Here is a 23,655-nt window from a genome sequence, read left to right on the forward strand (position 1 = left end):
TGCATCTGTAGGGACACTGCTTTGAGACCTTCCCCTCTTCATAGCTGAAATGTCTCACTCAACAGCTTGTTGTTATTGAGTGTTTGACTTCATTTAAGTGCAGCTACACATCAGCTTTATTCTTTTGCAGTACACTGATGAGTCACTGTACTTTAATCTAAAGGTCATACATGTGACCATTGGTTTTGGGTGTGTATGTCTGGGAAAAACCACAGCAGTTCTCATCTTGTAGAAGTAATTGTTGGAACTGGAAGAAATCCAATTGTCATCTCTTCCTGGTTCATTAGAAGCCATGTGCAGATGCATGAGCCATGCTATGGACTCAGGTTAAATTATGGGCTAGTCTGATTCTGTTGCCTGCTTGACTGAGACCACCTGGACATTGATGCATTTTTGGGGGCCCCCTTGTTACATGAACCTTATTCCATAGAGGGTGAGCACTCTTGGCACCTTTGATCTTTTCCCCATTTCTCCAAATGATTCACTGCCATTTGTCCTAGAAGTACCCATTGACCATTCGGATTTGGTGGCTGATCTTCTGAAAGAGCTCTCCAACCACAACGAGCGGGTGGAGGAGCGGAAAGGAGCTCTCCTGGAATTGCTAAAGATCACAAGGGAAGATAATCTTGGAGTTTGGGAGGAGCATTTCAAAACCATTCTGCTCTTGCTGCTGGAAACGCTTGGAGACAAAGATGTGAGATGTAGATTTTGTCTTAACTCTCCTGTCCATTGCTTCATCTTGGGTAATAATTCCTACACACCAGTTTAAATGAAACCTGCCACTCATCGGTGATACTGCACTGCTTATTTTTTCTTTTGAAGGTTGACAACTCTACTTTAGTTTTCACTCTGTTCAGTGATGAGTTTTAAGTTACTCCAAAATGTCCCAGTTCTTCCCCCTCCCTCCAGAGTGTTACTAATGAATAGCTAGGAAATTGAACTAGAATCAGAAAAGAAGTTCTATTCTAGTAAAAAACTGTCAAGACTTCAGTTATTCTCTTCTGAGTTAGGATAAAGTTACAAGCTCTTAGCTATATTATACCCATTCCCAGCAAGGACAATAAAGGCATTCTAGAATAAATTAATTTTTTTTTTCCCCTGGGTGGTTTAAAGACCCAGGGTATTAGATCTCATGGGATGATCTCTGTCTCCTGTAAAAATGTCATCAAGAACAAGCTGCTTTTATAGGGGATCTTGTTTAGAAATGTTAAAAAAAACTGTGTTCTTATCACAGCTTTATGTTTGGTAGTTGATCAAAGTGGTAATGTACAGGCTAGGCTTTTTTCCATTTGGGGATATTTATTCAGCTTGCAGCACAATGATATGTGGTAAATGCTCAACACCCACTGCACCTTCACATCAGAGCCATGCTCCATCTGAGTGTTACGATATTGAGTCTTCAATATCGTAACACTCACAGTTCTTTTTTTTTGTTTCATCTGATTCAAAAATCTGATGTATTTCTTATATTCCTTGTAAAATATATATCATGCTCTCAGAAATGTTAATCCTGAAGCAGGGTAGGTTGCTGACATTTTCTCAGTCATTCTTCTTAGTTTAAGCATGAACTGCTGTAGTTTTACTTGTTTAGTGATAGCACCATCACACAAGTATCAGAAGGTATGGTGACTGTCTTAAGTACACATGAATTGTGTTACTGTATGAATTTTGGAGATGAATAGCAAAGCACATGTTTTAAAGCCTGAAGAGGATGAAGTAAAGTATGTATTCCTCTGCTGACAACTATTTGGAGTGGCCACAGGTCAAAAATTTAATGTAAGTTTTGAAATTGAAACAAGTGTTATAAATCCTTTCTGCTCATGATCTTTTTATATGAAGGATGAAGACATAGGTCAGTGTTGACTACAGTAACTTAAGTCCTTGAAAGTAATTTCCGTAGGAGTTACAGGACAAGTCAGTTTTACTTCTTTAGTACATGAAAAACAGCTTTATGGCATGGATGGAGCCCAGTTTGTTATCTGCCCAGCTAAGCAAAAGAGGAAAGGCAAAACATACACAATCATGTAATGTAGGTGTCCTCCTGTGAGTACAGATTTTTACTTCGTTGCCAAAAGAATATGGAATTTAGGAAAGTAGTCATTCTGATTCTTGTATATGTGAGAACAGTCATTTCATGTGGCTTTTTGTGCAAGGGCAAGCAAGGAGCCCAATTCTGAATTTAGTTACATTGATTCCACTGCTCCACTGGAGCTGGTGGTGTAGGGAACCATGCAAATTTCTGATGAGCCATGAGAATTCACTTCAAACTACAATTTTGAGATGGAACTCTTTCTAATCTTTTTCTAATGCCTGTTTTTCCTGACGCAGCATTCAATCAGAGCCCTGGCACTGCGAGTCCTGAGGGAGATCCTGCGGAACCAGCCGGCGAGGTTCAAGAACTACGCGGAGTTGACTATCATGAAAACACTGGAAGCACATAAGGATTCCCACAAGGAGGTGAGTGAACCGTTCAGCTACTGGAAAGGCAATATGGACCTGCTGAAGAAAGGTAGGATCTGTGAGGCTTAACAGGCAAACCTGTTGAACCATCTTGACAGTGGAACAAATCAGTATTGTCTCCCAAGTATGAAGAGACAGGATTTTTACATGCTGAAACAGTGAGGGAAAAAGTGGAGACTGTCAGAGCTATTATGTAGACTTGGAGCTGTCTGGAGTGGTATGCCACGGTTTATTAATTTCCCAGGATTTCCCTGCTTATTCTGGGAGAGGCTGAGAACTGTAGGAAAAAAGTGCATGTTTAATTACTTTCTAGAGCATGCTGGGGGCACTGTGCTGCCTCTGTGTGTACAGGTGAGAATACAAAATGTACTGGAGAACAAAAAGTCTGTGTTCAAGCAGAATTGTATGTGAAAACTGAATGGTGAAATTGGGCCGTGCGGGAAAATTGTGAAATGGTGAGTAACAGGAGAAAATGGACAGAGGCCGTGCTGCAGCGGCAGAGGAAGAAGCAAAGGGAAGGGTGAATTGCATTTTCCTTTTTGTGAGACAACCATATACAAAACTGAAAGTATTCTGAAGTAAAGCAAGAATAAAGGGACGTGATAACATTTTAAGTAGATCAAATTGCATTTAAAGTTCTTCTTGATTTAGAGCCCTTGCACCCCTGTCTTTTTCAGTTCAGAGTTGTGAGAAGCAGTTGTAAATTGATATTCTGATAAAGCAGGCAGACAAAACATTATGTTCTGAAGGAGTGCCTTTTATTGGCAAGCTTTCCTGCATGCATGCTTCTCAGCTCACCTTGACTCAGTACCCTTTGTATTTTTTGTCTGAGAATCCTCCAGAACTAACATTTCTAGCAGGACCTCTCCAGATTGTCCCTGGCATTGTATTTAATGTCCCTCAGAATTCACTGTCCTTGTGGGACTGGTGGGTTTTACACAAATCAAGACTGATGTTGAAAACACCATGCTTTATGCCCCTGTATTCTTGTGGTGTGGAAAGGTTCTTCAGGTTTTGCATGACGTGCCTCCCAGGGAAAAGCAGGGAAAGATAAACCCAAACCAGGAATGAGAGGTCGGAGTTCTGGCACTTCTTTGTAGAATAATTGAGCTGTGATGTGCTCAGCAAGTAGCTGCTGTGCTGCACATAGTGTGGCTTCAATTTGACATGGTTTTCCAAGCAGCTTCATAGTGAGACATCAGCTGCTGCAGTGGGACCTTTGGGTGGCAGCTGTCACAGCAGGACAGTGCAGGTATGTTCCTGTTTTGCCATCCTTTGCGCGTACACAGCTGTATTAAATGGGGACACTGGTACTGGATTTTTCATTCTGTGTATGAGTATTTTCTGATCCCTGTGTAAATGAGGCTCTCAGAACCACGATGCAGCCCAGGAAAGTATCATCTGCCTGTCAGTAGTTTGAGGATATCAGCATTCCTGAAGTTAAGAAAGGTATCTGCACTTGAGTGTCCACATGAGCTAGGCTACATATATACCTGGGAATATGCTCAAAGTAGTTTTACCTGTAGTTGGGACTTGCTGATTCAGTTAAGTCTGTGAAAAATTAACTGACAGATCATTTGGGCATGGCTCAGTTGGTCAAACTCATAGCCTAGAGCCAGGAGGTCACAAATTCCCTTCCCATGGCAGCCCTCCAGCTCGCTCCCCCTGCTGACTTTGCGGCACTGCTCTCTCCAGGAGGGCAGGAGGTGCTGCCCTTTGACTGGATCCCACTGAGCAGGAGATGAAATGAGGATTCACCAGTTTGGGAGTGAAGGGCACTTTCAAAGGATAGCTGAAGAGGGAATGGAAGTCCTGAGCAGTCTGTTCTACAGCTTTCTTTCTCACTATACCAGAGCAGTATTAAAAGGAGAAGTTGCACTGTTCTTAAACTACATAAAATCAAATCTTCCTCTAGACTGAAAGAACTATTTCAGGAAAAGCTGGTATATAATTTAGTTGGGAAAGGGTTAATCTTTGTGTCAGTGTTGTCATGATGACACTCCAGTTTGTTGGGTTTCTGGGCTGCTTCTGCCTTGTAGCAGAAGACAGAAGTGATCCTTGGTTGTGATTTGATAATTCGGTGTCCAACAGGCTGTGTAAGTTAGGAGAAAATGTCTGTTTTGAGCAAGCTGTATCTGTTTCAGTCTTTTTTACCTGAATTTCCCCTTCAGCACAGGGACCACTAATTGCTGCCAGCTACTGCTCACATTTTTAATTATATGTGACCCACAGAGTCTCAGTCTAAAGTGACCAAGCGAAGGGAATTTGAAGAGGAGCAGAAGTGTTAAGGTTGGGTACTGTCTCCAGGAAGTCATAGTAAGAGGCAGTTCTTTGGAAATCAGGAAGCTTTGTTTGTCTACACAAACTCCAATATTGCTGTTGTTCAGCATCACCAGGAGACATCAAATGTCAAAAACAATATATTCACCAACCAGCAAATATCACCCCCTACCCCAGCTGAGTGCTGATATCTAGTTAAAGTTTCTTTTCTTTTTTAAACAAGAAAAGGCCTGTGACTTTATTCCAGATTACACAGTTGGAAGTATCGAAACAGTGGTAGCATAGTTGGATATCTTGGGATGCCTGGATAATTGGCTGTTTTTCCAAGTCCAGGCAGAAGTCTTTAGACAGTTGGGTCTTTGCCATGGCTAAAAATCGTCTGCCTTCTGTTGCTGACGGCAAGGTCTGGGATCAGCAGAGCAGCACAGCTGAGAGCACCACATTTCCCCCCAGGGATATGGAAGGGGAAAAGTTGGTACATGGAGTTGGAGCTGAGTCACACCTTGTTGTGAGTGCAAATGCAGGAGATTGGCAAAGCACAGACCTCAACAGCAGGTCAAAATTAATGTGACCCTAGGCTACAGACTAGAGGGCTCTGGGTTGGGATTCATGTTTAGTTTGCATTTTTTAACTTTGTCCTGTTTTATACTGTTTGTAGTACAACAGTCTATTCAATGCTGTTGATTTAATGGGGTGATGTGAAGAGTCAAGCCTGCTTCAGTCATAACTGGAAACATTTAGGGGGTTGGCATGTAAATGCCTTTCACTTACTTTAGAAGCATTAGAACATAATTGAAGTTGTGGATGACATTAAATCTTGTTGATTTTTATCAGTCTTTGTTTGTAGTTACTTGGAAGAGAACCATCTTTCTGTTACCAATTAGTTAATATTAACTCATTTGTTCCAGTGTAGTTACTCACCCATAACTAAGGAGAGATGCTGCTTGCTGACCCCGTACCACTGATAATGACATTGCTTCAGATTCATGCCAGCAAAATGAGGATAATTTCATATTATTGAGTATTTTAAAACAGAAATAGTTTAGTGTCTTGGAAATCAGCAGCAGAGTTAGAAATCATAGGATAGCTAATTCTCTGCTTCTGTTTCTGGCACAAATCCTATAGACTTAACTGATGTCTGTTTTCTGTGTGTAAGGAAAGAATCCTGTGCCATATCTTAGATATCTAATTTCTGTATTTTATGATATAGAAAGTTCATAGGCATAATTGGGATGCTTATTGTACATTATTATATATTCTTTGTTGCAACCCTCTGAAAGAGAGAGAAGAAGAAATCAGTTACCCATCACCTGTCGGTAATTTTTATTATTTTGCTGAGGTGCTTTTAGATTGGCCTCTGATATTTATATATTGTAACTGTCCTCTGATGATGGTATGATCTGTGTAGGTTTCTGCAAAAAGCAAAGCACTAAGTGATCATAGTCCTGAAGATTATTTGTTACCTAGTCTATGCTGAAAGCTACCTAGTGCAACTGGGCAGTCACTGATGTTTCATAATATATGTTAATGTGCTTTTTCAGTTTCCCAATAAGTTTCAAATGTTTAGTGCCCAGGAGTAGCAGTCTAATCTACTTCATCTCTGAATCCTTATAAAAATGACACTGCTTTTTCATCTGCTTAGCACTCCCCATTGCTGAGTCCACTTCCTGCTTTGAAACCAAGTCCATAATTGTTTGTTCCTGTCTGAATTAGACTGTAAAGCCTTCAGGGATGGGAGTTTGCCTGACTAGGTACTGGTAAACCTCCTTCCCCTCCAGCTTAGATTATACAGGCTTTAAGTAACCACCTCTAGATGGCAAAAATTGGCTCAAAAGCACAGCCACATGCCTCGTAAGCCTGAAGGCAAAACCTTGTTCTTCTGCTTAATAAACTTCTCTGGTGCTCTACATGTTTCACAGTGGTGTACAAAGCCTTTAAAATTTCAGTGGGGTTTTGCCTGCACTGCCTCATCCTCTACAACCTTCTGCAGACACTGTAACCAGCAATCATGGCAAAGTACTCCCAGAGTACTTCCCAAAAGAGCTTGAGCTCCTGTGGGAAGCTCTCATCCAGGTGCCACAGGTGCTGATTTGCTGAGATCCCTACATGTTACGCTGATGCCCTGTGTAGCCTATGAACCTGGCATGCCTTAGGGGAGTCAGGACATTTTCCTTTACTTATTTTCCAGTACTTTGTGTCTCTTTAAAGCAGAAATGAAACTATCAAAACTCTTAAGCTGGTTGCTGCAGCTGTCAAGCAGCAAGCAGCATGTTAATGCATGAAGTGTAGTAGCTGAGCAGAAGAAACTGAGTGAAAGAGATGGAGTCTGAGCTCTGGCTGTCTTAAGTGAATAGGATCCTGTGGCTTCAGAGCTCTGTGAACCAGGTAAACCAGTGGGAATTGTCATCCAAAGTTTGTCCAGCAAATTCTGTAGAGCTTTGATGATTCCAATGTGCTTTTCTGTTTGAAGACAAGGCTCTGACAGGTCACTGTCTTGATCACACTAATGCTGCACATCAGCATATCCCCTCACTCTGAAATCAGGAAGCAATTCCCATGCATATTCCTGGCTCTGCCTAGCCTGTTACTGCCTAACGAGAAATTTACTCCTTGGTAGCATTAAGGAAGACATTGCTGGAGAGGAACAGCTTTCTGTGTGCTACACCTCTCTGGCTTTGTGCATGTGAATATGGCTCCTTCCCTAAAGCAAGCTGGCTGGAAGTATAAAAACTTCTCTTTTGTGAAACTCACTAGAAAGGTCTTAATGCATCACAGAAGTCATTCAAGGAACCCTGCAGCACACAGAGCTTATGTTATGCCAGCAAAAGTCAGGCTGAATCTAGTCTCCAGTGTATAGAGCATAAGGTAAGCCTTTAGAAAGGAGAAAAACCTGCTGCTTTAAGGCCAAGAGCTATCTCTTAGATCTGCATTCCAGGGCTACCTGCCCTGTGTTGAACGATGTCAAACTATCCAGTTCAAGCCATGGTTTGCTCTAAGCTTTTACTGGGAGGTAAAATCATGTTTGTGACATACCTTACATACAGCTTTGTGTCTGTGCTTTTAAAGAACTGCAGGCTCTCTGTAGTCCTGCACATCTTGCTTCATAGCCACCCTTTTGAACCTGCTGCTTCCAGCTGCTGTCATCATTTGATCACTTACTTTGATAAAAGTAGAGACTTTTGTTTTGTATCTCTGAGATTCTGAAGAATAATTATATTAGGTCAGACAAAAATCTTGCTTCACTTGATACCCTACCTGACTCACCAGCAAGAAGCAAGCATACAGTGATGCTTCCCTGTGGATTTTCTTCCCCCTTCCAGCTGTCTTAAAACCTTTCCGTGTGAATAGTTCTGCCTTACCCTCCCTGTGTGGGTTGGCTTTTTTTTTCCTTTGGTTAACTTGTCTAACTTCTAATCCTCTTGTGACAGCAAGTTCCCCAGTCTGAGCACGTAGCAAACAGCACCCTTTCATTTTGTTGGGCTTAAAGGGTAGATTACACAGAGACTACTTATTGTGGTGTCACTGTTAGTATGAGCCTTTCCTGTCACTTCCCAATGTGTATCTGTTGATCTTGCCTTCAAAGCTGGGAGGAAGACCTGTTCCTTGATCCTGTTCATTCATTTCTCCCACTCCTTTTAAGGTTGTTTCACTCTGCTGGTCAGGTTAAAGCCCTGATTAAAAATGATACTTGATTTTTTGATACTGTAAGGTATGTACAATTTGCAAGGCACAAGCAGTGTTCCTCATGGCAAAATGTCTTTGCTAAACTCTGTTACAATTGCATGTTCTCATTGCCAAATGACCTGGCAGGTTGTACCTTTTGATAATGCACTTCCCTCTGTTTGGAAATGCTGCTGATTTCTCTGGCAGTGCCAGGTGAGCAGGACTCTGAGCCAGCTGGGTGAATGCTGAGAGACCCTCATGGGATGCAGAGTCTCTCTGAGTGGCTGAGTGTTTTGTTTTGCCAAAGCCAGGAGGAAGGACAGGGCTGATACTTGCATTGCAAAATGGTGGCATTTGTCTTCCTGTGCCAGCAGGGATGAGTTTTTCTCTTTGGCTCACTGTCAGCTGGTATTGCCCTACCCCTTCCTAAGCCCTGTCACCTGCTGGTGCTTCCCCAGGGAGCAAGGAGCTGGTTACCTGCAGAGGCTCTCATCCAAACAAGCATGTTAGCACATGCTGGAATCCTGTTGATGTCAGTGAGACCTGAGCATGTTATTAAAGTTAATCACAGCTCAGAGAGTTTGCTGAAGTGTGGCTGAGATGCAGGCATTGTCTGGCAGATGTGCTCATGGGAGGCTTGGAAGTCTCCCTGGTGTTGTCACATTTACAAGCTCCTGCCATGTTGGGCATGTGCAATGCATCCTCCTGTGTTTGGGGGGAAGGCATGTGAAATAGCCAGCCACTGCCTTAATGTAGCCACATCTGTGCTAGACCTGGGCAGCAGTGCTGAAAGCAGGACTGTCAGGGGCATAAATAATTTCTGTACCTTCACAACGTTTCTTACTCATCTTTTGATGGGCAAAATATGTGTGACCTTTGTTGCTGTTGAACTCTCACTTCTTTTGTGAAGAATTATCACTGTATTTTAAATGCTCCTTGTGCTTGGAATTGGTTAATAGGATTTTTCTCTCATGGACTTGCTTCATACCTTCAACTTAACAGACATAGTATACTGTGTGCAAACAGGATATGGAGCTGAAACCCAGATAGACTATTCTTTAAATTTTTCACCTACTGGTTTTTTTAATGGTAGTGTGTTCGAGATCAAAGTCTAGCCATAGGTTTGTACTAAAATATTGTTGCTTTTTTATCAAGTAGGATACCAAGAGACTATAAGGTTTAATTTTTTTTTTATAATTTTCTTTTAGTGTGTTGTGATATATGTGCAAGCTTTTCTTTCTGAGAGTGTCTGAGAACACCCTCCCAACAGTGTTTGGCATTGCTGCAGAACAAAATCCAAAGTGGCCTGTGTTCAAATAGTAATATTTGGGGTTTTTTAGCTAGTGACTTGCTAGTGAATAGTTGAATTGATGGTAAAGTATCAGGGCCCTCTAAGTTCATGCTTTCCATTATTTGTGGAAAGCAGACAACAGAAGCTGCAGTGCCTGGAAATGGATTCCTTTAGAGACCTTCTGGGAGCTCCTGGCTGGATCTACTGCAGCAATTCCACTCTGTGCTATCAAAGCTTGGTATTAGGTTTCCCTTAAATACTTGGGTGTTTCTCTTCTTTCCCTACAAAATCACACAGTGCTGGCTCCTAAGCTAGTACTAAGTTATGTGGAAAAAATACTAACTTTCATGCTTCTCATATGTGAAATAGAAGAGAAATTAGCAAAGACATAGCTGGAAGAGGGAAAATTGCTGTAAGTGGGAAAGCAAGCATTCTGTTCGGCATAGCTACTCATTCACATCTTTCAGGAAGAATTTTTTTTTAATATTGACCACATTGTGAATTGCCATTCATTTCGGAATATCTTTTAATGTTATAATTAAATGCTGAGAAAGGCTTGAAGTAAATGGAGCACTTGGACAGCTTTATTTCTGTAAATAGGGTGCTGGTACAGAAGCAGTCCAAAATCTCAAGTTGCTTCACCATCCTGCCCATATCTTGCCTGCATGCAAGATATTTGTGCTGTGTGAAGTGTCTGAGGTCACATTCACTGTTGGATCTGCCTTAGAGAATGCCAAAAGCCAAGTGGAGGAGTTCTGCTGTTTCCTGGAAATACAAGTGCCTTGTGCCATTCCTGTTTCAGGGAGGTAGCTCTCAGCATGAGTGGAAGATAAATGTTAGCAGCATGGCTCTGATGCTATGACTGTGGATGAAGCTGGCTCTGTAGGTGGAGATGATCCCTTCTGGTCACTATGAATTGCTGTTCTCTTAAAAGTCAATTAAACCTTGTGTTTTGTAGTCCATGGACTAAGATAAGCTTCCAGCTACTCCTTGTTCATGCATTATCCACAGTAGTTGCTTAAAAATAATGAAAGCTCACCTTCTTTTGAGGCTCTCATAGAGCTACATGTGTCCATAGATTGCCTTACTCAACTAGAAATCCCCAAGTTTGATGCCATCACAGTGTGTGGGAGAGGAGAACAACACGAATTCAGCAGCCATGGCTTCAGTCTAAGCGACAGGAGACCTGTGGTTTGATTTATGTGCTGTTTTGCAGATTTCCTGGGACAGATTTCCTGGTGCTGGTTTCAAAGTATTGACTTCAGACAGCCCCAGGTAGTTCAGTTTAGCAGGAGGTAGAGAACTGGTGCTGGGCACCTGAGACTCCCACACAACCAGGAAAGAGGGGTTCTTTAATGTTCCTGGGCTTAGACAGGGACTGCCTGGGACTAGCTGGAAGATCCCAAACATGAGGATTTGTGAATGCTTCTTTCTTCTTAAGGCTGAAGTGTTGGATTTAAGTCTGCCCGTGGGGGCATCTGTCTACTCAGGATTTACCCTCCCTTTAAAGTAAGCCCTGAGAAGAGGGGAATGAGAGAAGATGGAAAAAAGCATCCTCCATCTTTTGTGTTCTAACAAGAACATGAGGAGCGAAGAGTGTGTTATTTATGGCCAGGAAGAGGGCAGCCAAGAGGAAGCTTCATTTTGTTACCTGGCAATTAGCACAGACACTTGAAAAAAGAAAACCTGCCTTCCCATCCTGTTCTTTTTTATCCAATTACTGCAGAATGTAAAATTAATAAATTCTCTTGGGAGGAGAGACCAGATTTGGGTCTTTCTTCTTTGAACTAGCTGTCCTACCTGCTGGGGAAGAATGAAAGTTGTGAATCTGCTTTCTCTCAGGGTAGAGTTGAATTTAGCATCATCCTTACTTTGTGTGACTCCTTTACAGTATGGGCTGGTTGCAGAGGGTGGGTGCTGCTGCTGTTTCCACTTGTTCTTCCTCCCATTTTGTATGGTGATCCCAATGCTGCCTGGATGGGTTACTTGTGCTGAGAGCAGAGCTGCCTGGTCAGAGACTCCCTAAAGGCTCCTGTGCCTGTGACCTGGATTTGGCTGCAGTGTAGTTCAGCTGGAGAGGGGCAGGACACAGCTGCCATGGGTGCCTCAGCATGGCACATGCCACTCAGCACTGAGGTGCACACTGGAAGCTGCAAAAGGGCCATTCATGGTAATGGTTAAGGACAAACCTTTTGTGTAAGTCTAAGCTGGTGGGTTTGGGTTCTTTGGCAGTGGCTGGAGAGATGTCATCCTCTCTCTCCTCCTGGGATTGGGAGTGCCTGCCTGCCTTGGGTGACAGATCATTTTTTCAACCTAGCCACAACTCTGACACAGCTACATTAGGCAGGAAGGACTTCTTGCCACTGGCTGGAACAAGGATGTCACTGGAGACAGAGGATGTGAAGTCTCAGAGTCAGTTACCTGTCAGGAAAGCTTCCTGCAGATCTGTTAATGAGCATCCCCAAGCATTTCCTGGCAGTCATTCCTAGCACACAGCAGCAGTGTTGGCTGTCAGGTGTGACCTCATTAACATAAGGCTTTGCTCTACTTTCATTTCAGGTCGTCAGAGCTGCTGAAGAAGCTGCTTCCACCCTGGCAAGTTCCATCCACCCTGAGCAGTGCATCAAGGTGCTTTGCCCCATCATTCAGACTGCAGATTATCCAATTAACTTAGCTGCCATCAAAATGCAAACAAAAGTCATCGAGAGGATTTCCAAGGAATCGTTGCATCAGCTCCTACCTGATATCATTCCTGGGTTGTTACAGGTACAGAATCCCATGTCACTGCTCCTGAGCACAAGCCACCATTAATTTGTGACATCTCTGCCCTAAGGGAGGGAGAATGATGGATTCTACGGGGCCAGATTTTGGTAAATTAAGCCATTTAATTTTTGATGAATTAAAATTTTTATATATGAGTTTTTCATCCTTTTAATGTTAAGGAAAGGAAAACTCAGGTTCTTACTATGATATTACCACCATGGATATTCCACAATAGGGTGCCTTTTTCTGACTCCCAAATAAGCCAGTAGCAGCCATAAAATAAATTTGAGGATAGGAGTTAGCCACATTTTACACTGTCTCTGCACATCTTGTAGTCCCCTTTAATTCCCTTTTAGTTCTGCTGAGCTGTTCTGTGCTTTGATGGTACTTTGCACTTGAATTTGAATCCCAGCAGGCAGGTTGCTCCTTTCCTCTTTTCTCTCTGAAATTAGGACCAAGCTATTTGCTGACTTTATTCAGCCTCTTTCATAACTCTCTCAGGCTGGGTGGGGAGCTGTGTTTTTGCCAGTGGTAAGGCTTAGTTGTACACTGTGGACTTAGCTTTGAGCACTGGCTGTAGCAGTGCTGTCTTTTGGTCCCCTGCACAAGCAGCTGGCAGTGCTGGGATGGGGCTGCAAACAAGAAGAAAATACGTGAAGTGAGGGAGGAGAGAAAATATATGTGTTTACTGGGGAGAGACTGTGACAGGAACAGATCAGTCAGAATGAAAAGGGGAGATGTGTTTAGGTGGGTAAGACTTCCATGGAGAACTGGGATTGAGAGGCCTCCTCATTGTGAGCTTAAAATGTTGGAAGGACAAGAGCAAAGTCTGAAATTCCCCTTATGCATCCTGGCATTCTTCCCAACTTTGTAGTGTCAGCTCTTGCAATTCTTAAATCTCAGCTTCTGGGAATTGGACAATTCTGTATTCATCTAAACTTTTTTTGTAAAATGGTTTTAGCCATCATTGTTGGAGACAACAATCTGAACAGTGAAGCTTTGATGCACTGGAAAAATCTGAGAGCAGCATGCCTTTTAAAAGGCAGTTTTATTTGTCTTCTTTAATTACTTTAAATGGTTCTTGTTTCAGAGCAGAGTTTGCCTGAGATATTTTCTTACCTTAGAAACTCAGTGATAGAAGGAATTTACTCCTTACATTTGGGAAGTATTTTGGGATCCTGGCTGAAGGACTGTGTGAGGAGAGAATCACTTTTGTGCTTGTTTACCACGCTGAGGGTCCTGGCAGAGTGCTGAGGAGGCAAGGAGTGTCAGCAGCTGTGTGGGCACAAGTGTGCAGCTCAACAGCCTGGAGCAGGCTCTCCATGGACAGAGGGGGACCCCATGGAAGAACAGGGCTTGGCAGGGGAGAGTTGTGGTGCTTGCCCTGGTCCTGATGAGGAGGCTCAGCCTTTTCTATTGATGCTCAATAGCTTGGAGTTTCTCTGAGCTCACCGAGGTGTCCTGCTTTCCTAGCTCAGTGCTTTGTGGGATTGCAGACTGTTGTTTTGGGCCCTGCAGCTGGGACAGCCCCAGCTGTGCTGCATCCCTCCTCTGGCGTTCCCGGCAGAGGTCACCCTGCAGCCGGAGGAGCCGGCGTCCCGCAGGCTGAAGCCATGTCTGCCTTTCTCATGGGCTGGGATGGCTGCTGAGTGATGCATCTCTGCCTGAGCTTGGGACTGCTGTCCATAGCTGCTGAGTGACCTGGTGGCTAGCTGGAGCTCTGCCCAAGCTGCCAGAGATCAGCACATGTACAGGGGTCTTTCAGCATGTTCTTTCCTGTGGTATTTTCTACTTGATAGGTAAGCAGCTCTCCAGAGTCCTGACTGCTCAGGATAGTTCATGGTCATCTGAACTGGACACAGAAATGTGTGTATCTGATAGAGTCTTGAGCTTGTCTTAGGAAACCATGTGTTGTTATCTAATGCTATAAATAACTAGATATTAATAACTTACAACATGACAGTAATAAGTAATAACAGAAGGAACAGATAGGGTGATGGCATTCTCTTGCTCTTTGAGTATTCAGGTTGCAAACTGTTATGTTAAGCAGAGGGTTTTTAATTGATCTCTTAGGTCAGCCACATCTGCAAAATGTACATCAGCTCTGTGGTGTATTGCTCAGGAAGGGTGTTGGGGAGTGCTGTTTGTCTTCTGACCTTTTCCTCTCATTTCCAGGGTTATGATAACACGGAGAGCAGTGTCAGAAAAGCCAGTGTATTTTGCCTAGTGGCTATTTATTCAGTAATTGGAGAAGAACTGAAACCTCATCTCGCACAACTCACAGGAAGCAAGGTACAAGAGTAATGTGTCTCTGGTGTTTTGGTACTGCAAACCATTCTGCTGGCTATTACTAGCAGCAAGACCAGTGGCTTCGCTGTAGCTCTGGGTCAGGTTCCCTGAACTCTGTTAAATCCTGTCTCACCCTGACAAATGCCACAGGAACAGCACAGTGCCTGCTCAATAGTGTGAGCATTTGAAATCCCACTTAGAAAATTTTAATGGTGTTTGGAGATTGGTTTTGTGATACATTTGATCTTGTGTAACTGCAGGCTGCCTCTGAGCAGGTCCTTCTCCAGCCACGTTTGTCTTCCTCCTTTGGCATTACATCCAGAGGTGATTGTGGAGTGAGCTGGCTCAGCTGGCTTCTCTGGTTGAAAACCAGATCTGCAATACAAATTAAATAGCTTTTAGTCTGCTCTGTGGTCACACAGGCATCCTCGTGCAGAGAGTGATGGGAATGCATGGGGATGGTGGGAGAGCAGGTCCTCTCAGCAGCAAGTTGTGATTAGGACTGGTAGAAATGCAGGTAAAGCTTCACTCTTAACAGCAGGGCACATGTGTCCCTTTCCTTCTGGGACAACAGCAAGCTCAAATGACCCTTCAAAGGAATTTGAACCCTGGAGTAAGACTACAAAACTACCCTGGAGTAAGCTACAAAACTCAAAATCTGACCTGATACTGCAAGTGAAACCAAGCCCTTAATTCAACTCCATCCTTCACACAAGAATTTTGTGTTGGTGTTTGATTGCTTTTCAGAGCTCTCAACAAGCCACCACAATTTTTTTTCTGCTAAGTCTTCATACCCAAGATTTCTATGTAATTTTAAGATGAATTCTGCAGGCTTTGTTTCTGAAACAAATCTGTGCACAGAAATAGCTACTTAGTTCAGAGGGCTTCATTCTGTCATTTTGAAGTCATAATTTCTTTCATGGGTAAGGAAGTGTGGTATAGGTTAAAACAATCTGAGACTTAAAACACTTGGATTTAATTTCTGTCTTGTCACCAAACAAATTAAAATTGTGCCTTCAAATTGCTCTGCAAAGAGACAGCTCTGTGTGCTGAGGTTTACCTCTTTATATTTGGGATGTTAGGAAATCCCCCTATAAATCGTTGTAGAGGCTTTACTATTCCAGTATCCTAGGTGCCACAAACATAGTCCACCGCATCATTAACTATAAACATGGAAGTAATTCTTCTGGGTTTATGCAGACTGCCTGCCTGTTTAAAGTGAAATGTAAACATGAGTCATTACAGGATCTGGAGTTTAGTTGGCAAGGAGAAAAAAGAAAACAAATCCATGCAAGGGAAGTATATAGTCATAACAGCTCCAATTGCACTAAATGTACCACAGTAGTGAAGATATAATGCCATTGAAAAAGAACATTTTATACAACAGGGAAAGTTCAGGGTGTTTCCTAGGAGGAAGACCCTTGGCTCTTGGATCATCAGTGTGCCTGCAGCCCTACTGACCTCTGTGGGAATCCTGCTTGACCTGGCCTGGCTGCAGGATTGAGGTCTATGAACCGATGGCTGCTGAAGTGAAATGCAAGAGGCTTTTCTAAATCCCATTAAGTCTGTCTGTAACTTCAGTGGGACTGGGCATAGCCTCTTGTCTCTGTTCTGAAATATGGTCACTTCTTCCTTTTCCTCCAGAGAGCCCAGTGTCAGCTCACCCCAAAATGAACTCACCACGGAATATGAGTTTTTACATTAGCAGTCAGCTTTTCCCCACCTGTTTTTTTCTGGTGGCTTCTCCTGATGTTTCTTTCTTTCTTTCAGATGAAGCTACTAAACTTGTATATAAAGAGGGCACAGACCACCAACAGCAACAGCAGCTCCTCTTCAGATGTTTCAACGCACAGTTAATGGAGATCTGTGGACATGTGTGTAGACTTAGAAGCAATCAACGGTGCCTCTCAGAGACCTTTCTGCTACTCTTCACTGGCGCGCTCCATCAGCTTAAGGAGGCCATGCAGATATTTATTGCAATCAGTATTTTAGTCCCTTAAAAGCTTTTATGTAGAATCTTACTTGTACTGAATGTAAAGGAAGCAAGGTCTGTGTCGCAGTCTTCATTAAAAGTGAACATCAGAAAGCCATACTTAAACATATTTGTATAGCCTGCTGAAATCTCAGAAATATGTTTAGGTTAGCATTCTAACACTGAGTCCAAGAACCTGGACACATGTGAAAGTCAAACAAATCTTGTTTAGTTCATACCCAGTTTTGGTTTCTGTGGGTTAGTTACCTGCTCTCTCCCCTCACCCATTCTGGCTGGGTCCTTCTCTTCTTTCAAGTCTTGTGTTCCTGTTCTGAAATCCCTGTTGCAGCTTGCCTGACTTGCAGGGCCCTCCATGGGGAGATCTTTGCAGGTGTGGCTGTGATTCCAGCCTCAGATGCTTTAATACTGAGAGATACCAAGTGAGTAATGAAAGTAGGTTCTTTTTAAACATCTGAGTTTTGTACATAGTTCTGACAGGCCCCGGATGGGCTGATCTCTCTGTAACTGCTATCCAGCCAGCTGTGCTGTGCATAACAGCTGGGCTCTTGCTCTTTTCATTGACTTTGTAAATACTTCCCCCCCTCTCAACACATTTGGCTCTTTCATATGTTCAAAAGACTCTCCAGGTTACCTGTTACTCCCCAAAGGGAACCTGAGACCCAGTTCTGGGACCGATGTCTGCAAATAGGATAGTGGAGTTGGGTGGGTGGGATTGGGTTGGGCTCTGAGTGTGTCAGTGGGTGGGCAGTGGGAGCTGGCAGAGCTGTACTTCAGTGCCAGCTGTTTTCCTTGAAATCTGTAGCATCAAAGGGCTGATCTGCTGCTCTGACTGACCCACTGATGCTGGATGGCTTTGTCCTCACAGCTCCTTTGCACTTTGGGCAAAATGTTCATCCCAGAGGACAGAAAGGTTGTCTGAATCTGAACAGAAATACCACATGGAAACACCTCTGAGCCAGCTGGGACAGTGCTGGTTGCCTGCCACAGCCCCTCCTGTTCCTGAAGACCCTGCAGTGATGTTAACTGCCCTTAGAAGCCTCCTTTGTGCCATCTCCATGCACAGGCTTGCTGAGTGCTCTGCATTTCAGAAGAGTGGAGGTCCCTCATTGGGCACTGCTGGCAGCAGCGTGCTCTGGGTGAGGTGTTTGCAGCCTGATGACACAGACCAGGTCAGAGGCAAACCAGCAGCAATACCCCACAGCACCACCCTCCCCTGAACAGAGACCCTTCTTCCTGCAAAGGGAGAGCTCCCCCTGGCTCTGCCTGTAACCAGGGAAGGCAGGAGGTTGCTAATTCATGTGCTGTGTTTGGCCCTGGGCTGGATCCTGGCTGATGGGCATGCCCACCCAAACCTGCCATGGATCCCAGCTGGGGTTTTGCCTCCAGTGCCAGTGATGCAAGAGGGTGATGGATTTGCAGCTTATGGCTGCAGCTGTGATGATGGATGTGTGTTCCCTGGCTGCTCTCAGTGCCCTGGAGTCTCTCAGCTTCCTCCATCTCCCCTTTAGGGAGCTGAAGGGACACCTTGGGAACATACTGAGAACATGAAACTCCATTGCTGCAGCAGGGGAGGGTAAAGCCCCATCCATCAATTATCCCTCTGTGTTTCAACCCCATCCCTGAGGAATTAAGCTGGGAGCTGACACTTGGTGCCAGCTTTTCTCCCAGTTGTCTTCTCAGGAGGGATTGGGGCTGGTGGGGGACTATGTGTCACTGGGCTGGTTGGTCCCTTTCCCTGCTCACCTGAGAGCAGGGGACGTGACCTGCTCCTGGTACACACATGTGAGGCTTTTTCTGGCTGCAGGGCTAATTCCCTCATCTTTCCCAACCAGTAATGCTGTGGCAGGAGAAACCATGTGCTTTCCTGGGGTGGGGGATTCCCCCAGGGTCTTTCTGCAGGCTCAGAAAAGCCGTCCTCAGTAAAGGGGGGGGGGGATTGGCTGCTCCATGGTTCATGTCTGCCTTTTCGTGGACCATTTCTTTTCCACATCTTTCTGTGTGCTTGTTAGAATGCTCTTTTTTAATTTTTTTGAATGCTTCAAATTTGATTTTAACACAAATTTATTTTTCCTTTTGAGGAAATACTCAGTTGACTTGTTGGCAGCAGTTAAGCTGTCTTGTTTGAATTTTTAGTAGTGGGCTAGGTTTTTTTTGGGGGGGGGGGATGTTGGTTTTTTGTTTTGTTTTTTTTTTTTTTTTTTTAAATTGTGCTCTTAACTGCTTAGTATTTATGCCTCTCTTTCTCCCCATCTCAGCTCAGCATCTTCTGTTCCAGTTCTGGTCAGAAGGTCAGCATTGCTGACCAGGTGGTGTTAGTCCCTCCCAGCTGTGATGGAGCTTGGTCTATCATCATTTGCTGTTTGTTGGTTTTGATTTTTTTCCTTTCCGTTGAATGGCACACTGTAGCAAATCTCCAGGAATCGAATTCCTTCTGAAATGATTTTATATGCTTTATAAAATCCTGTTGGTATGCACTGAGAGTGAAGGCACTGTAGGTCCCTAACTCCGCAGCTGGGGACCGAGCTCGTCCTTGAGAAGGCGCCTGCGGCCAGCCTGCGCTTCCCGAGCCCCGGCACCGAGGGGCTGCAGGGGGAACCAGGCCTTACTTCCTGAGTCAGATTCAGTTCTGCTTGTCAGCAGATGCTCATCAATGTGCTACTTGACTTCATTGCGCGAGTCGAGGACTGTCCATCCTTTGAGTACTCTAGGGTGTGTTCTGCCTGTCCACAGTAGGAGCATTCTGCTTAGGTATTTATAAATCATCGCCGACAATGTACATAGTAGGGTTGTTTAGTATGTTGAACATGACCCAGTTTTTATTTTGTGTTTCCTTTGAAGTACTCAAAGGGCTAGCTCTGAATGTCACCTCTCTGATCTCCAGTTTTGACTTCAACAAGCTGTACAATCATCTTGTTTTCTCTTCAGCAAGCATAAAGGTCTCTCTGGCTACAAATCACAGTGTCCACGCACGCTTGCAGAGGAAGGTCTGCATGCTGCAGTGCCTCACTGCTCCGGTGAAGCTTGTGTTCACCTTCTCCTGGCAGTAGCCACCTACTGCAGCTGCCTTTTTTTTTCTTGCTGCCCATTATGCAGGGCTTCAAGTTTTCGTACCTTTAAAAAAAAGGAAAAAAAAAAGAAAAAAAAAAAGAAAAAAAGTGTATTTTCTTTGCCCACCATGCTTTAAAAATCTGAATGGGAGAAAACTCTCAGCAGACAGCAGCTCTTGGCTGCAAGGTTGCCGAAATCTCAGATGTGGATGTTTTTTCTGCCATTGGCTGCACCAGTGCTCCGTGGGCATGGGCAAATCCTGGCTCCATCTGCCCCACAGGTCTACGTACTGTAGTTCTCATGTAGTTCAGAAATACCGAGGCATGTGGCTTTCTTAAGGTACACTATGTGTGCTTGCCTGGATTACAATACAATACAAGACTGTCTTTTTAATTGCTTATTACTAGCTTACCAATAACCTGTATAAGTAATGTAACTTGCATCTTTGTCATCAGAACCTTTTCTCCCCACCCCTTTATTTATCAAGCATAATATTACATATTAAGGGACAGAAAAATAGACCTTTGTAGTACACAGCAGGACGTTGCTAACAATGTTTTAAATGGGAAGTAAAAAACGCTCTGAAAAATGCCAGCCATGAGAAATTACTTTGTTGGCACCGTGTTCATGCGCATGTATTTTTTTCTATTTTTTCCGCTTTTGTCATGTTACATCCATATCTGTATTTATATCTTATTTGTTTCACTTTTGAGTGTATCATGGCAATTGTACAGATGTTTTTTGTTAACATTTACGTGATAGAATTTGCTAAAAAAAAAAAATTAAAATAAAACCTTTTGAGTTTGCCCTAGAGTAAGTGGAAGTTGGGTTTCTTCTTGGGAGAGAAACATCAAAGTAATTCACTGTCCAACACAGCTCCTTATTGCAACCTGTGCTTGTAAATGATTTGGTCTTACTTCACACAATTGTGTTTAAAAGCTGATGGTTCTGCAAGGTCATGTAACTCAAGGAGGAAGGGTTTCAAAGATACCTGTATTCTGAAGCTTGCTAAGAGAATTACAGAGGTTTTAAAATACATGGCTGTAGAAATTTGGGTGATGAAGCATTTGGGGAAGTGAAGGCGTGCTGAGAACTGCACAGTAGAACTGGGTCTCCGTGCCTGGTACCAAATGACAACTTGAATTTGAATTGTCTGGACAGCCTGAGCACTCAAGCACTTGTGTGTTTTCCTGTGGGAATAGTAACTCATCACAGTTTAAAAACCTGTAGTGAAGCTGTGCTCTACACTCGGGAAATGATTTTTACCTTGATGGTCAAGGCAAAAGCTCCTCAAACACCTTGTGCTGGGAGCAAGGAAGCCAGGAGTGCACAAGAGGTTCAGATTTTGTAGGGGAGGCTTTTGGTTTGAATATTCCTAGACAGAAAAATGTATGGAGAGTGTCACAGAGCATGAACAGCAGCACTGACACTCCTCACTGTCACCAAGCCCTGCCCCATGTCAGCCCAGGGACCCTTCTGCATTGAGATTCAGGGGCTGGGCTAGGAGCAGGGTACAGTGGTGGGTCTCCCTGCTGCACATCTTTTCCCCTGTGGTGACAGGGTCTTTTTTGATTCTGCTGTGTGCCAGAACAGTAGGACGGAAGGTCCATCCTTGCACAGTGACCCTGGCTTCTTCACAGAGCACTTTCCGTGTGGTTATGCAGAGAGAAAATTAGAGGGGCTGAATCCCAGCTAGAACTTAATCTGGCTACTGCTGTAAAAGACAATAAGCAATTAACAGCCAGAGGGGGAATCCCCATCCTTTATTGGATGCACAGGAAACATAGTGACAAAAGATGAGGGAAAGGCTGCGGTACTTAATGCACGAAGCAGATCCTCCTGAGTACCATCACAAGGCATGTACAAGATAATCAGGGAACCAGACCCAGCCAACATTGGTTTGTGAAAGGCAGGTCCTGTTTGACTGACCTGATCTCCTTCTGTCTTCTGTGACAGCGGTGACCCACTGAGTGGATGAGGAGAGTGCTTTGGATGTTTTCTACCTGGATTTCAGTAAAGCCTTTGACACCATTTCCCACAGCACCTCCTGGAGACACTGGCTGCTCATGGTTTGGACAGGGGCTCTCTTTGCTGGGCTAAAACTGTCTGGATGGCCAGGCCCAGGGAGGTGGTGAAGGGAATCAAATCCAGCTGGCAGCTGGTCACCAGTGGTGTTCCTCAGAACTCAGTGTTGGGGGACACTGCTGTTTCATGTCTCTGTCAGTGATCCCAATGAAGGGATCAAAGGCACCCTCAGTCAGTTTACAGACAATGCCAAGCTGGGCAGGAGTGTTGCTGCTGGATGACAGGAAGGCTCTGCACATGGATCTGGCAGGCTGGATTAGTGGGCTGAGGACAGTTGTATGAGGTTCAATAAGGTGAAGTGTCAAATCAAGCCCTTGGATCACAAAACCCCAGGCAGTGCCTCAGGCTGGGGCAGAGTGGCTGGAAAGGTGTCCAGCAGAGAGGGACCCAGGAGTGCTTGTTGACAGTGACTGAACATGAGCCAGCTGTGCCCAGGTGGCCAAGGAGGCCAGTGGCACGTGGCCTGGATCAGCAGTAATGTGGCCAGCAGGACCTGGGCAGTGATTGTCCCTCTGTACTGGGCACTGGTGAGGCTGCACCTCAAATCCTGTGTTTTGGGCCCCTCCCTACAGGAAGGCCATGGAGCTGCTGGAGCATGTGAAACAGAGCTGTGGAAGGGTGTGGAGCATAAATACTACAAGAAGTGGCTGAGGAAGCTGGGAGTGCTTACTTTGGAGAAATAGGCTCAGGGGACACCTTACAGGTCTCTACCACCAGCTGAAAGAGGCTGTCGAGAGGTGTTCTCTCCTCCCAAGTAACAAAACATAGGAAAAGGGCCTCAGGTTTTACCAGTGGAGGTTTAGATTAGATATTAGGAAAAAAATTCATGGAAAGGGTTGTCAGGCATTGAACAGGCTGTCCAGGGAAGTGGCTGAGTCACCATCTGTGGAGGTATTTAAAAGATGTAAATGTGTCACTTATGACATGGTTTTATGGTGGACTTGTCAGTGCTGGGTTAACAGCTAGGCTTGGTGACATTAGAGGACTTCTCCAACCTAAATGATTCTATGGATTTTCATGTGTTCTTTGGGATGAGACAGAGAGAGTTTGTTTATTGAACCCCCTGAAGGTATCTGTCCTTTGTATCCCCTTTGTGGTGAAGTCCCTTGTCCTCAGCCACATGACTGCTCCACAGATGGAGGACGAGGAATGGCTGTAATCCTTGGTTTAGAGGGTTTTGCTGAGCTCACCCCGTGGAGGAGGATTGGAGTCACTGCCAGCCATTAAAGGTAGGTAGCAGATTCCTGGCAAGTGTGAAGACTTGCTGGAAGCACTTAGAGCCCATTCTCAATTAACTTCTCTGTCCTGAAGAGTCTGAGCTGCTGCTTCTTCTTCCCTCTGCATTCCCCCTCTCCCAATAAGAGATGTGCCAAGGAGTGACTCAGGACATACCAGCAGAGTTCCACTCCTGGACCAGGTAGGTATCTTATCTCAATTTTCTTCACTTAAAGAATACGATATTTTGGTTTAAACCCCCCAAGAAAATGCAGCTCAGTTGATCAGTGGTAGCTTAAATAATTCCACAGCTTCTGATTGTGCAACCCAACCTCTCACTTGTGCAACCCTTGTTTACCCTCTCTGAACAAATTTCACACACCACACTCTTCCTTTCGCCAACCCAACACATTTTTCCTGCTTTGCCTTTTCATACACTTCCATGAAGTATGGAAAGGGCCCACCCTGGCAGCTGCACTCCAGCCCTGGCAAGGAGCCTGCTGGAAAGAGGCTCAGGGCAGAAATGGATGTAACACTGACCTCAGGGAGGAGAGGGCAGACCATAAAC

At 44.3% G+C, this 23,655-nt stretch overlaps 1 protein-coding gene across 6 annotated transcripts in view; it reads left to right on the plus strand.

Moving 5' to 3' along the window:
- CLASP1 (cytoplasmic linker associated protein 1) overlaps positions 1 to 20,600 on the plus strand; it is a 169,878-nt gene extending 149,278 nt beyond the window's left edge. For 4 of the 6 annotated variants that reach the window (XM_059852741.1, XM_059852744.1, XM_059852746.1 and 1 more), the window contains 5 exons: positions 501 to 694; positions 2,329 to 2,457; positions 12,254 to 12,460; positions 14,633 to 14,749; positions 16,517 to 20,600. In XM_059852741.1, the coding sequence (XP_059708724.1) occupies positions 501 to 694; positions 2,329 to 2,457; positions 12,254 to 12,460; positions 14,633 to 14,749; positions 16,517 to 16,603 (734 nt within the window). In that variant the 3' untranslated portion in view covers positions 16,604 to 20,600. The remainder of the gene's footprint in view (positions 1 to 500; positions 695 to 2,328; positions 2,458 to 12,253; positions 12,461 to 14,632; positions 14,750 to 16,516) is intronic. The other 2 variants (XM_059852742.1, XM_059852745.1) reach the window with 1 other exon arrangement.
- Positions 20,601 to 23,655: the final 3,055 nt, after the last annotated feature.

Source organism: Haemorhous mexicanus, chromosome 8 (genome assembly GCF_027477595.1).
Source record: "Haemorhous mexicanus isolate bHaeMex1 chromosome 8, bHaeMex1.pri, whole genome shotgun sequence".
Taxonomy (NCBI): domain Eukaryota; kingdom Metazoa; phylum Chordata; class Aves; order Passeriformes; family Fringillidae; genus Haemorhous; species Haemorhous mexicanus.